Genomic DNA, 13,734 nt, shown 5'->3' on the forward strand with positions numbered 1-13,734 from the left:
AGTAAGAAATAAAACAGTCTAAAGTGGGGAAAAAGATTGTAAAAACCCAGTAACAAGTTTAAGGTAACCAGAACAGTAGAAATGAGACTCCATTTCAAACAAGTTAGGAGGATGGAGATTCTGTGACATAATAGGTATCCATATGCCAATATTTATGCTTGAAAAGCAGAATTTCTCTTGCATACACATGCAAAATTACATGTGGTGACACATGGACAAAAATGATATCTGTTTTGTAATTTTTTCCTCCATGTTGTATTTCTGCTCCAAAGAAAATAAGGCAAAATAAATTAATGATATGTTTCAGTTTGTCTGTCCATCAGAGATCTCAGACATGCCCAGTTTCCAGTTTGAACCAGTCACTATACTCAGGATTACATGGAACATTCAAGATATTATGCACTCTTGACAGTTGTGCACATAGAAAAGGTCTGTGGATTTCAGAAGCATGTCTGGGAATGGATGCATTTGATGTAAGAGAGGCGGATGAGCTCACAGTTGAAAAAGGCAATATAAAAAATTTTGCAGTATCTATACCTAAGCCAAAGATAACTTCCACCCTGTAGAAAGGAGAGAGGCCCAAAATATCCTATAAAACATACTACAAAATTATTAGAAAATGTTCAAATCTTTCTGTGATAATCTGTTAACTTCCTGAGCAAAATGCTGCTTTGGATCTATTTTTGAGTCATTAAAGGTCTATCAGTTTTCTTTCACTGACAGTACTCAGTTTCACTGCCACAAAACTGTGACATATCTTTTCAAAGGAAAATGAAACTATCCCAATGAATATTTGAGTTTCTGGACTGAGAATCTTAGTCAGGAAAACTTTCTCATGCTAATATTCTACAATTTTCCATCAAGAAAGGTAGCCAGAAACTACTCTTTTCTCCTGCCACTGGTAAATTTAGGAGAGTTACAGCAATTGTCTTAATATTAGAATCTTTACTACACCATGTGCATTAGTATTGCTAGCATAGCAAATCACCATAAACTTTGCCACTTAAACACAAACTTTAAAACATTTAAAATATTTTAAATTTTAAACCTCTTTTTCTTTTTTTTTTTTAATCACAACTGCAAGGAATTGAAATCTGCCAACAATTCAAATGATCAGGGAAATAGATTCTCCTCCAGCACCTCCAGAAAGGAACCCAGCCTGCCACCATCTTGATTTTAGCCCCACTGGGCTAAAATGAAATCTTGTAGGACTTCTGACCTACAGAACTGTAAGATCAGCCAGAAAGTGGTTAAGTTTATGGTGATTTGCTGTAAATTCATCTCATCCCTTAAAAGTGTTTGTGTTTTTAAATGGACATTATGAATGTAGCAGTAATAAATAAATATATTGTATAAATAAATATCCTTTATAAATAAATATACATATATAAATATACATATTCAGGGTACATGTCCTGAATTTTTACTTATCTGTGTGAGCCATCAGAAAGATTAAAAATTATTATACTAATAAGTTTATATTAAATACACTTGGTTGTGACATAACAACTTAAAACTGTGTAAAAGAAATGCTTATCAATTAACCTGATATCATGAATTTTGCAAGAGTCTTAGGTAAATCAGATCTAGATTTGTCATAATTTTAATTAGCTACTCAAAAATGTCATAAAAGAACGGTTACTAAGCAGCCCAGGATCTTCCCATTTTGGAAACATGAGGCAAACATTTTTAAAATACTACTTTTTCTAAATAGGTAACTCAGTTTCAAACACTGAATTTGAAAAGTTACAGAAACATTTGAAATAGCTTTTATTCCTCTCTAGCATGTAAGGAGTTTTATTTGCTGTTATCTTAAGACATGTTCCCTCATATCTTGCTGTGCAACAAATAAAACTCTAGAAATACATTAGCAACTGCTAGAAATCTCTGGTTCTCTTTATTTCTTTATGATTCTTGTGTAATAACTTTCTTTCTGTGACCAAAAAAAACATGTCACAAGCCAAGCTGTACATATTGTTAGCAAGTGGGTAATAAATTAAACGTAATGCTCATAATGTTATTGTTTTCTTCAGTAGGATTATTTTTCCCTCCCAAATGATGCTACTTATTTTGGGGATTTTGTTTGTGTGTTTGTGTCTAGTAGTTGCACACGGTATGTTCCCGTTAAAAATACAGCAAATCCATTCTGCTTACCAAACTATGCCCTGAGCCCCAGAGCCAATAGGCTTTAGATTCTGGTAGCGCTTGAGAACTGTGAAGGTTGAGTCTCCCACTTCCACACTGTAGAACTGGTTGTCAACTTTGCTTTTGCTCATGTTGTAATGTTTGGCAATATATGACACATCCACTTGTTTGTCGAATCCCTGTCAAAAAGAAGAACAGCAAAAACATGAGGCAAGTGAACAGGCAGAATGATAATGAGATGTACAGAAACTTGTTCTTTTAATGATTACTAAACACTTAGCCATCTATCATCTAGTTCATGAAGTTCACATAGAAAAAAACATGTAACAGTCCATGCAAGATTACCTGGAGTAAAAGAGCTTGGGGAAAAAATGCAAAGAAATTGTTTTATTTCATCATTAAAACTATTTATAATAGACTAATCTTAGATTTGATTCACATAATCTTTTCTAAAGTATCTCATAAAGACATTCATTTATAGAATAAACATCTATATCTACTGAACATGCATTGTTCTCAGAGGTTATATTAGATCCTTCAGGATTCAAGTAAATAAGACAAAGATGATCACTGGTCACCCATTATACCAGTCACATGAGAACAGATAAAAAATTGTACCTATAACCTTTCCTCAGAAAGAACTAAGATACAAACTTATGTAAAGTTTTAATTATTTTAATTGGGTAAATTTGAATTAAACAGTCTTGACTTCATTTGTCCCCATTAATATCACAAATGCTATTGTTCTGAATTAAGCATAGCAAAATTTTTGTTTGAATTAATATTATTCTAAAATACCATATGACACTTTGTTTTTTGGAAGCTTAGATTTTAAATATCTTAATTGTTGTATTTTTTGTTTATTTTTAAGAGAAGTTCATCTATCAATTATATTTAGTAATTGATGAATCTGTCTTTAAAATTTTGAACTATAATACATATGTATAATATAAATATCCATTACCTGTGATTATTTATCCACAAATGATCTTATATTGTACTTACGACAAATAGTAAGAATTCTATAACTAGAAGGGACCTCACAGAATATCATCTAGCCCATTCCTGTGGCATACACTGGTGGATGCCTTCCCAGCAGTCGCCCTTCTTGCTGATTTTGTTCAGGTTTTAAGCACCCACATTTTCTGTGGGTTCCTTCCCAATCCCAGTGACTGAAAATTAAACAATCTATGCCAGTGATTCTCATTAAAGGTGGTTTTGACCCATTTGGGGCATTTAGGAGATTTGTGGGCAGGTTTTAAAATGCCACAATAAGGGGATAGGTACAGTTTAGATTGATTTGGTTTGTCAAAGAATGCTGGTTGTCCTACAAGAAGTGAGATGTGAGACATTCCCACGCAATGAATAATTTCTCACATACCTCACAACTTGTGAGTGTCCTGCCAAAGCTTTAACTAGTGAAAAATCTGCCTATAATGTTTTGAGTCCAGAATCTAAACCAAAGTCTTTTTGTATAATTTTAACATACACTAACTTTTCTGAGAATCGAATTCTGATATAATTTGAAAGATTTAAATCTCCTTAGGCTCTGAACCTCTGGATTGATAATAAAACTATTTTTCCTGCAAAGTTTTGGCATTTCATCTCTAAATAAAAACTTGAAATAGAAGTACTATCTAATTTTCCCCATATTCCCTTAGAAAGGGACCCAAGCAGCATCAGTGATGTAAATGAGAATACAGTGGAGCCCACGTGAACACGGGTGGCAAAACCTACAAATCCAGTGCTAGGATCTTGAGGCCTCCAGGTAAGACTGAGACAGACTTGAAAGTAGAATATGTGTGACAGGCACCAACCTATGATTGCATCGGATATGGTGTCAGCATTCACTGCAAATGCACTAAGACCTCAAAGAATAGAGTGGACTTATAGGAACTTATGTTGCTTGGACAGGAAACCAAAAATTCAAGTGATCTGCAAATGCAATAATAAAAGGTCTGAAATCAAGAAAGCAGTTTGTGGAGCATGAGATAGGGAATTAAACAAGACTATTAAAAATCAGGACATTGCAAGCCTATTCAAGGAGACAACAACAGGGTTTAGAATTTAGACAATGGGTGTGGACAGTGGCAGAAACAAGAACATTAGTCTTTAAACAATCCTTGATTTCAACCACAGTACCAGGAACTGCTCTCCACACCATGGTCCATTTCTACTCTAGACTTTTTGGCATATGAGTAGAACAGCCTGAATAAAGCCCTGCTTTTTTTCCTGGCTAAGAAAGGTTAAAAAGCAACTGGAGCTAGAATATAAAATGAATTCATCTGTCAAGTTTAATTTGGGATGAACGAAGTGCCTAACTTGCCATTTGTCATGTTCTGACCCTTCCTTATATCTTTTAATATTCTGTTTCTGACCACACACAAAATCTTTAACACACGCTAGCCTCACCAAACCTAGATAATATATCTCCCCTTCCCTTATTTATTCACTTCACTTTGGAAGTGTGGCTTTCTCAACTGTATTGCATGTATAAACTAATCATTGTCAATGAATTTTGTGTTCTGGACTCCTGACTTAATGCTGTATTGTGGCACGGCCCCGTGCCTTTGGACTTCACTGTGGCTTTTCTAGCTATGGTCTCAGTCAATATATCATAGTTGATTCAACTTGTTGTCTCTCCTTTTCCAACATTTCAATATATATTCAAATAAACCAACGAAGCTTAACAATTCATGTCACTTATCTTTCAGGTTTACTCTAAGAGCTACCCTATTTAATATTTAGAAGTGTTTATCCCAACAAACACTGATGATATACATATTATTTGCCAAATACTAGGTTTGGCACTCAAAATATAACCAAAAAAAGATAAGGTTCAGTCTAGAATGAAGACAATTAAATAAGAAAGTAGTTAAAGTATGGATAATACATTCTGCAGAATAAAAAAGGTGCTGAAAGCAAACAGAAACTACCAAGCAGAAAAAGGCTCTTTCTATATAATAGAAATAAAATAATATGTATTCTGGAATAGAGTATTGCAATGGCAGTATATGTGCCATAGTAAACTATGTGTGTATTCCGGGAGGTAAAGGAAAACAGAGGTTTTTAAAGGAAAAATGAGGATAATTATCTAACTATTTTGAGATAATTATCCTTGGCTACAAGGATCAATAACAAAGGTAATGCCAGTCCAAAGTGGGACAGGCAGTTGCTGGGCAGATGTCTTTGCAGAAACATTTTTTGCATAAGGTTGTGATGGTCTTGATGCAAACTTGTGGGTTTTTCAGCCCTTTGTGATAGTTTTTACCAGGTATTTATGCATGTGACGCTTCTCTTTATGGCCTTCCTCTGTTCTATTTGTCATGGTTTTTTCCTTTCTTTTTTTAACACAAGTGACTCCATTTTGATTTTGACAACTTTCACAGTAGCAACTAACCACTTATGCTCATTGATTGTCATTAATTCAATCAGCTACCATGTATACAGCAACTACTAGATGCCAAGTTACAGGTATAAAGTTGTAATGTTTGAGCGGAGACTTGATCTGTGTTTTCCCCAACTAAAAATATCCCTGAACTTCCCTTTTCACTGGTTCTCAGATATGAGTGTGCATCTCAACCACCTGGGGAGGCACACTGGAGAAATAGGGCTTGATAAAATACAAGTCATTGGCATAACATTCTGGAGATTTGGATTCAAGCATCAGCAATCAACCAATTAAAAATCATCATTACAAGGTTTGTGAATTCACACACACACAAATACGTAATTTCCTTTCAAGTTTCTTCTTTATACCCCACTTTGAATTAAACTTCAGGTAAAATTTGGAAGTTAGGGAAGATGTTCATGAAAGCATCTCAAATAATTGGTAAAAGTCTATTTTAATTACTAGTTTAAGCAGTAAGATATGGACATAATAGCATAGGAAATTTTCTTAGATTGATGTCATAACCAAAAATTTGATAGCAAATATGATGTGTTAAAGAGCTTCCCCCAGATCCCATCTGTGCCCTAAGCTTACAAATCTAAATTGAGTTCTGAAAGGTTCAGAGCATATTTAATAGACTATATTTCATCCTTCAGCTTCTATATAGTCTTCCTTGTCATGACTATAAAGTTCAAATATAATTTTTTCTTTATAAAATGTGCCCATGAAAATATTCCACCAAGCACACTACAGAAAAATATTATCAGTGCTAAAAATGACTTTAGTTATACATTTTAGTGTTTCCTGAGTTCAAGTCATAGAACAAGACAGCAGATTATTTAAACCTACAAAGAAAAAAAAATTCGTGTTGAGAAGGCATGCTTAGCCAATACTTGGTCTAGAGCAGAGATTCTGAAGTTTTAACATAGATTAGGACTAGCTAGGGGGCTTATAAAATGCAAAGTTTCTGATTCAGTAATACTAGAATAAGGCCAAGAATCTGTATTTCTAACAAGTTTCACATTTTGAGAATCACTGTTTTAGACAATAGTAGATATAAAAGATGCCACCATTCAAAGAGGAATAATTAAAGAGTCAAAAACTGGAAGCAATGCAGATCAACATGTAAACAAAGGATGTGGAAGTTAAAAATAATGTCATAAAAGACTCTCCTTGGTATCAGCACCTGAGCACTCATCATCAATTCAATTGCTAGCCCATAGCCACAGAATTTTGCAAAGAAAAATGTCCCACATTATTGATCTTCTCCTGCAGGTGTCCAAAGCTTTGATTGCACTTTAATAGCCTATATTTCAGAAGCACTCTCTCCTCATTTTCATTTGTGAATGACTGTCCTATGTTTCTAATAGTCAGTTCCTGAGTGGGAAACATTGAGGTTTAAGAATTTTTGGAGGTTAAACTTTCTTTGTTTCTTTTGAATGATAAAGCTGAAAATAGCACTGAGCCCGGATCAGTTCTGCACTTAATAGCTGTGAAACCTTGGGCAAACCATTTTATTCTTTCATTTATTATTTATATTCTGTATGGTTCCATAAAGGATTTGTCTAGCTCACGGTAAAAGATAGAGAAACAATAAAACCATTAAATCCAATTTTAAAAACAAATGTCAAATAAAGCAAGCTAGGAGATGACAGTTTTACCAGAAGACTGAAGTTATGAATATCTATTGCCTTGAGCACAAAACTTAGTGTCATGCTTCTGGAAAACCAAAGGAAAAAAAATAACAACAACAACAAAACCACAGTGAGTGGCAGGTTTTGATTTATTAATCTCATAAAATATGTAATACCAATTCATAGGAAAGATAAAATTCTTCAGCTAAACTTCAGGAAGAATATATTCAATAGTTTCTTTATATAGTAAACCTGGAATCAAACAACAGGCAGTAGATGAGATATTTTTAGTGAAAGTCACAGAAATATGTATCACATGACTTGTATGATATTAACTCTCAACTCAATAACACAAGGGAAGAAAGAAAGTTGAACCAGTATTATTGCTTACCTACTATAGACATACTCTGTATTATGTTAAACATGTTAAAGTGAACACTCAAAACAGATGAAGAAAGTGGCATACAGAGCTGTTAACTAATTGGTGAAAAATCTCAGAACTATTAATTGGTGGTACCAATTAATATGAATTAAAGTTTATCTGACTTCAGAACAAGTTCTCTTCTTTTTGTAAGCTAAACTATGTACTAGTTTAGCTAGACAATCTTGTGTGGTGATAGAAAGCTGGATATTCATGGATGCCAAGAAATTTAAAGGGCCTGATTCTATTCATTTGTTAAATATTTATTCAGCACCTACTGTGTGTCGGGCACTATTAAAGGTAACATGGGTATAAAATTAATCTATCTCAATGGGATAGCCAAGAAATATTAACCACAAAGTGCACTTGTGGAAAATTAGCCAGTCAATCTACTGGATATTTTTTTAATATGGTCATTTGGATACTGAAAACCAGTTGCCTAAAGTCATGATCCTGCTTTTGGCACAAAAGATATTGAGCTATCTATTCTCATAGTTATGACCAGCAGATTGAGTTGCTTCATGATACCACTCCAACATTGTTGTATAAAGTCAGCCAAAATAATGCCTGATGTTCTGGGGTTTTTCTGTGGCAAAAAGGCAAGTGCTTAATCTATTTTAAATATGTATAAATTATTTACATATGAGACTTGTTTGTTTGTTTCTTTTTAGAAACAGGGTCTCGCTCTGTCACCCAGCCTGGAATGCAGTGGCACAATCATGGCTGCTGCAGCCTTGAACTCCTGGGCTCAAGTAATCTCCCCACCTCAGCCTTCTGATAGCTGATACTATAGGCACATGCCACCACTCCCAGATAATTTTTTTTTTTTTTTTTTTTTAGAGATGAGGTCTCACTATGTTGCCCAGGCTGGTCTTGAACTCCTGGCCTCAAACAATTCTCCCGCCTCAGCCTTCCAAAATGCTGATATTACAGGCGTGAGCCACAGCACCTGGCCTTATATATGAGTTTTAAAGGGGAAGATTTGAGACAATACTTAGTGATATTTAGGATTAAATTTTGTTTTCTCAAGAGCACATTTCCTCACTCTGTTCCTTGAAGTGTTACTCTCAACAGAGGGTTACATCCCGGAATCAATTTCACTTTTACATTAGTTAGTTGGCCTAGAGATGGTTATTCTATGGAATCAATGAATTATGAAAAATCAATAAAGCAGCAAAAATTTTAAGACCTAAATTATGTTTGGTAATTTGATAATTATTTTCAATTATGTTGGAAAGCGTATAACGGTAATCAACAGTAGAGCTGGTATGGCTTCTGCCTGCCTGTTCCTTACATACGAAGGTAGGGAACTAATACTGCTTAAATACTTATTAGGCACCAAGCTAGTATTAGTAACATGCAATGTGCTAGATGTCTAACAAATTATTTCATGTAAGAATTAGAATTCTATTTTCAACAAATAAGAAACTCTAGACTGAGAACTTTAGCGAAGGGTAAAAATGCAGCTTCTCATCTAACTATCCAGTTTAAAATCCTGACTGTGAGCCCTTGGGCAAGTTCTTTATAATATTAGCCCTTGTTTCTTTAGTTGTAGAATGAGGGCAATAATCTACTTTTTATTAGTGGAAAGGTTAAATAAGATAATCTATGTAAGCTCTAAGCATGGTATAAGGTTATAGAAAACTCTCAAAGTGTATTATTTTTAATATAATTATTACCATTATTATAATTATTATTATTATTGAGAAGTTAGACAACATTTAAGACCCACAGTTAGCAGTTTTAGAGTATTTATCACAAAAGCTGGCCTAGCTCCTAAGCCACAGTACCATTTGAAAACACTATGATACTCCTATAAAATCCACAAAGAACCAACAGAGTTCAGAATTACAGGATAGGAAGATATTTTTCCTTAGTTTTCATTTGTGGTAGAGACAGTGCTCCATGAATATCCATGTGCCCCTCTCCACTTTCCGCCTCCCTTGCAGTTGCAGTTGGTGTCATGTGACTATATACAGAAATGCCAGCTGTCACCTAAACAGAGAGGCCTTCAAAAAGCGATGTGCTCACAACTAAAACTAGAGAAGCAAGAGCAAACAAATCCAAAAACTAGCAGAAAACAGGAAACAACCAAGATCAGAGCAGAATAGAAAAACATAGAGACACACAAAAAAAACCTTCAAAAATCAGTGAATCCAGGAGCTGGTTTTTGAAAAAATAAAATAGATTGACTGCTAGCTAGACTAATAAAGAAGAAAAGAGAAAAGAATCAAATAGACACAATAAAAAAATGATAAAGGGGATATCACCACTGATCCCACAGAAATACAAACTAACATCAGAGAATATTACAAATACCTCTAGACAAATATACTAGAAAATCTAGAAGAAATGGATAAATTCCTGGACACATTTCCAAGACTAAACCAGGAAGAAGTCAAATCCTTGAATAGACCAATACCAAGTTCTGAAAGTGAGGCAGTAATAAATAGCCTACCAACCAAAAAAAAAAGCCCAAGACCAGACAGATTCACACCTGAATTCTACCAGAGGTAAAAAAAGGATCTGGTATCACTTCTTCTGAAACTATTCCAAACAATTGAAAAGGAGGAACTTCCCTGTAACTCATTTTATGAGGCCAGCATCATCCTGATACCAAAATCTGGCAGAGACATAGCAAAAAAAGAAAACTTAAGGCCAATATTCCTGATGAATATCAATTCAAAGATACTCAATAAAGTACTGTCAAACCTAATCCAGCAGCATGTCAAAAAGCTTATCCTACACTATGGAGTTGGCTTCACCCCTGGGATGCAAGGGTGGTTCAACATATGCAAATCAATAAATGTAAACCATCACATAAATAGAACCAATGACAAAAACCACATGATTATCTCAATAGATGCAGAAAAGGCCTTTGATAAAATTCAACATCCGTTCATGTTAAAAACTCTCAATAAACTAGGTATGGACATAACATATCTCAAAATAATAAGAGCTATTTATGACAAATCCGCAACCAATATCCCACAACCCACAACTGAATGGGCAAAAGCTGGAAGCATTCCCCTTGAAAACTGGCACAAGACAAGGATGCCCTCTATCACCACTCCTATTCAACATAGCAATGGAATTTCTGACCAGGGCAGTCAGGCAAGAGAAAGAAATAAAGGGTATTCAAATAGGAAAAGAGGAAGTCAAATTGTCGCTATTTGCAGATGACATGATCCTATATCTAGAAAATCCCATTGTCTCAGCCCAAAAGCTTATTAAGCTGATAAGCAACTTCAGCAAAGTCCCATGATAAAAGATCAATGTGCAAAAGTTACAGGCATTGCTATACACCAACAATAGGCAAGCAGAGAGCCAAATCATGAATGAACTTCCATTCACAATTGCTACAAAGAGAATAAAATGCCTAGGAATACAGCTAACAAGAGATGTGAAGGATCTCTTCAAGGAGAACTATAAAACCACTGTTCAAAGAAATAAGAGACAACATAAACAAATGGAAAAGTATTCCATCCTCGCAAATAGGAAGAATCAATATTGTGAAAATGGCCATACTGCCCAAAGTAATTTATAGATTCAATGCTATTCCCATCAAAGTACCATTGACATTCTTCACAGAATTAGAAAAAAAAACTAGTTTAAAATTCATACGAAACCAAAAAAGAACCCGTATAGCCAAGACAATCCTAAGCAAAGAGAACAAAACTGGAGGCATCATTCTACCTGACTTCAAACTATACTACAAGGCTACAGTAATCTAAACAGCATAATACTGGTATAAAAACAGATACACAGATCAATTGAACAGAATAGAGAGCTCAGAAATAAGACTGCACATCTACAACCATCTAATCTTCAGCAAACCTGACAAAAATAAGCAATGGGAAAAGGATTCCCTATTTAATAAATGATGCTGGGAGAACTCATTAGCCATAAGCAGAAAACTGAAAGTGGAACTGTTCCTTACACCTTATAGAAAAATTAACTCGAGATGGATTAAAGACTTAAATATAAAAATGTAAAACCCAAAACCTTAAAAACCCTAGAAGAAAATCTAGGCAATATCATTCAGGAATTAGGCATGGGAAAAGATTTTATGATGAAATCACCAAAAGCAATTGCACCAAAAGCAATTGCAACAAAAGCAAAAATTGACAAATGGGATCTAATTAAACTAAAGAGCTGGTGCACAGCAAAAGAAACTATCATCAAAATGAACAGGCAACCTACAGAATGGGAGCAAAATTTTTCAATCTATTCATCTGACAAAGGTCTAATATCCAGAATTTACAAGGAACTTAAACAAATTTACAAGGAAAAAACAACCCCATCAAAAGTGGCCAAAGGACATGAGCAGACACTTCTCAAAAGAAGACATTTATGCAGCCAACAAACATGAAAAAAGCTCGTCACTGATTATTAGAGAAATGCAAATCAAAAGCACAATGAGATAACATCTCACACCAGTCAGAATGGCAATAATTAAAAAGTCAAGAAACAATAATGCTGGCAAGGCTGCAGAGAAATAAGAACACTTTTACAATGTTGGTGGGAATATAAATTACTTCAACCACTGTGGAAGACAGTGTGGTAATTCCTCAAGGATCTAGAACCAGAAATACCATTTGACCCAGCAATCCCATTACTGGGTATATACTCAAAGGAATATAAATCATTCTACTTTAAAGGTACATGTACACGTATGTTTATTGCAGTACTATTTACAATAGCAAAGATGTGGAACAAACCCAAATGCCCATTAATAATAGACTGGATAAAGAAAATGTGGCATATATACACCATGGAATACTATGCAGCCATAAAAAGAAATGAGATCATATCCTTTGTAGGGACATGCATGAAGCTGGAAGCCATCATCCTCAGCAAACTAATGTAGGAACAGAACCAAACACTGCATGCTCTCACTCATAAGTGGGAGCTGAACAATGAGAGCCATGGACGCAGGGAGGGGAACAACACATACCGGGACCTGCCAGGGGGTGGTGATAGGGAGCGCATCAGGACAAATAGCTAATGCATGTGGGGCTTAATACCTAGACAATGGGTTGATAGGTGCAGGAAATCATCATGGCACATGTTTACCTATGTAACAAATCTGCACTTTCTGCAAAGGTATCCCAGAGCTTAAAATTAAATTAAAATTTTTTAAAAAGGTGATGTGCCTCCTCAACACATCTCTTTCCACAGTGGTGTTTCAGCTCGTGCGTCACAAGATGACTAAACTCCTGAGTCACCAGATACAGGACAACACTTGCTCACCTGAATTGGAATTTGAATGACAGGAAATAAACTTTTGATCTGATATATCACTGAGATTTGGAGTCTATTATTACTGCAGTATGTTTTTAATTCTATAAATATTTATTTTGGTCATAAAATGTGCCAAGAACTACCCCAGACACTGAGAATGCAAAGCTCCTGACCTCATGGAGATTAATATTAAATTTTCCCTTAGAGGATCAGACTTTTTCAAGTTATAGGCTTCATTATCACAATGATCTAGACTACTAAACTAATCACACTGAATTCTACACCTTTTGATCTACACGTTCACAATTTGTCTGCAATAAAGAAAAAAGACATACAAAATCGCAAATAATAAGTGGTATTACATAATCAAAGACAGGACAAATTTTCCAGAGTAGTAATAATAAATTTTATTTAAAAAAAATCCTTCTCAGAGTGGAAGTAAAAGGTTAATATTTCATAATAAGGAAAGTAAAAATGTCATTTGGGAATCGAAATGGTTAAAATGAATTATCTGGATTTTACTAACTCATCTCTAAAATATGTCTTTATATTTTTAGAAAAGAGAATTAGAGTTTTTCAAATGCTACATTTAAGAATCTGAAACACTAAAGCCAAGTTTTCATTCACACAACAAAGAATATTATTCTTAAACCCTGTGTGACGTGATATGGTTTTGATCTGTGTGTCTGCCCAAATCTCCTGTGCAATTGTAATCCCCAATGTTGGAGGTGGGGCCTGGTGGGAGATGACTGGATCATGGGGGTGGTTTCTCATGGTTTAACACCATCCCCTTTAGTGCTGTCATCTCAGTAGTGAGTTCTCGTGAGATCTGGTTGTTTAAAAGTGTGTGACACCTCCCTCCTCTCTCTCTTCCTCCTGCTCCTTCCATGTAAGACGTG

The 13,734-nt window shown here is 34.8% G+C and overlaps 1 protein-coding gene across 8 annotated transcripts in view; it reads right to left on the reverse strand.

The window, feature by feature from the left end:
- The window catches only part of MAPK10 (mitogen-activated protein kinase 10), a 328,152-nt gene that overhangs the window by 132,646 nt on the left and 181,772 nt on the right, over positions 1 to 13,734 (reverse strand). For 7 of the 8 annotated variants that reach the window (XM_030819097.1, XM_003265855.3, XM_030819096.1 and 4 more), the window contains exon 4: positions 2,155 to 2,324. In XM_030819097.1, coding sequence (XP_030674957.1) covers positions 2,155 to 2,324 — 170 coding nt within the window. Of the gene's footprint in view, positions 1 to 2,154; positions 2,325 to 3,962; positions 4,047 to 13,734 lie in introns of those variants that run through there. The other variant, XM_030819095.1, reaches the window with a different exon arrangement.

The sequence above is a fragment of the Nomascus leucogenys genome, chromosome 9, assembly GCF_006542625.1.
Source record: "Nomascus leucogenys isolate Asia chromosome 9, Asia_NLE_v1, whole genome shotgun sequence".
Taxonomy (NCBI): Eukaryota; Metazoa; Chordata; class Mammalia; order Primates; family Hylobatidae; genus Nomascus; species Nomascus leucogenys.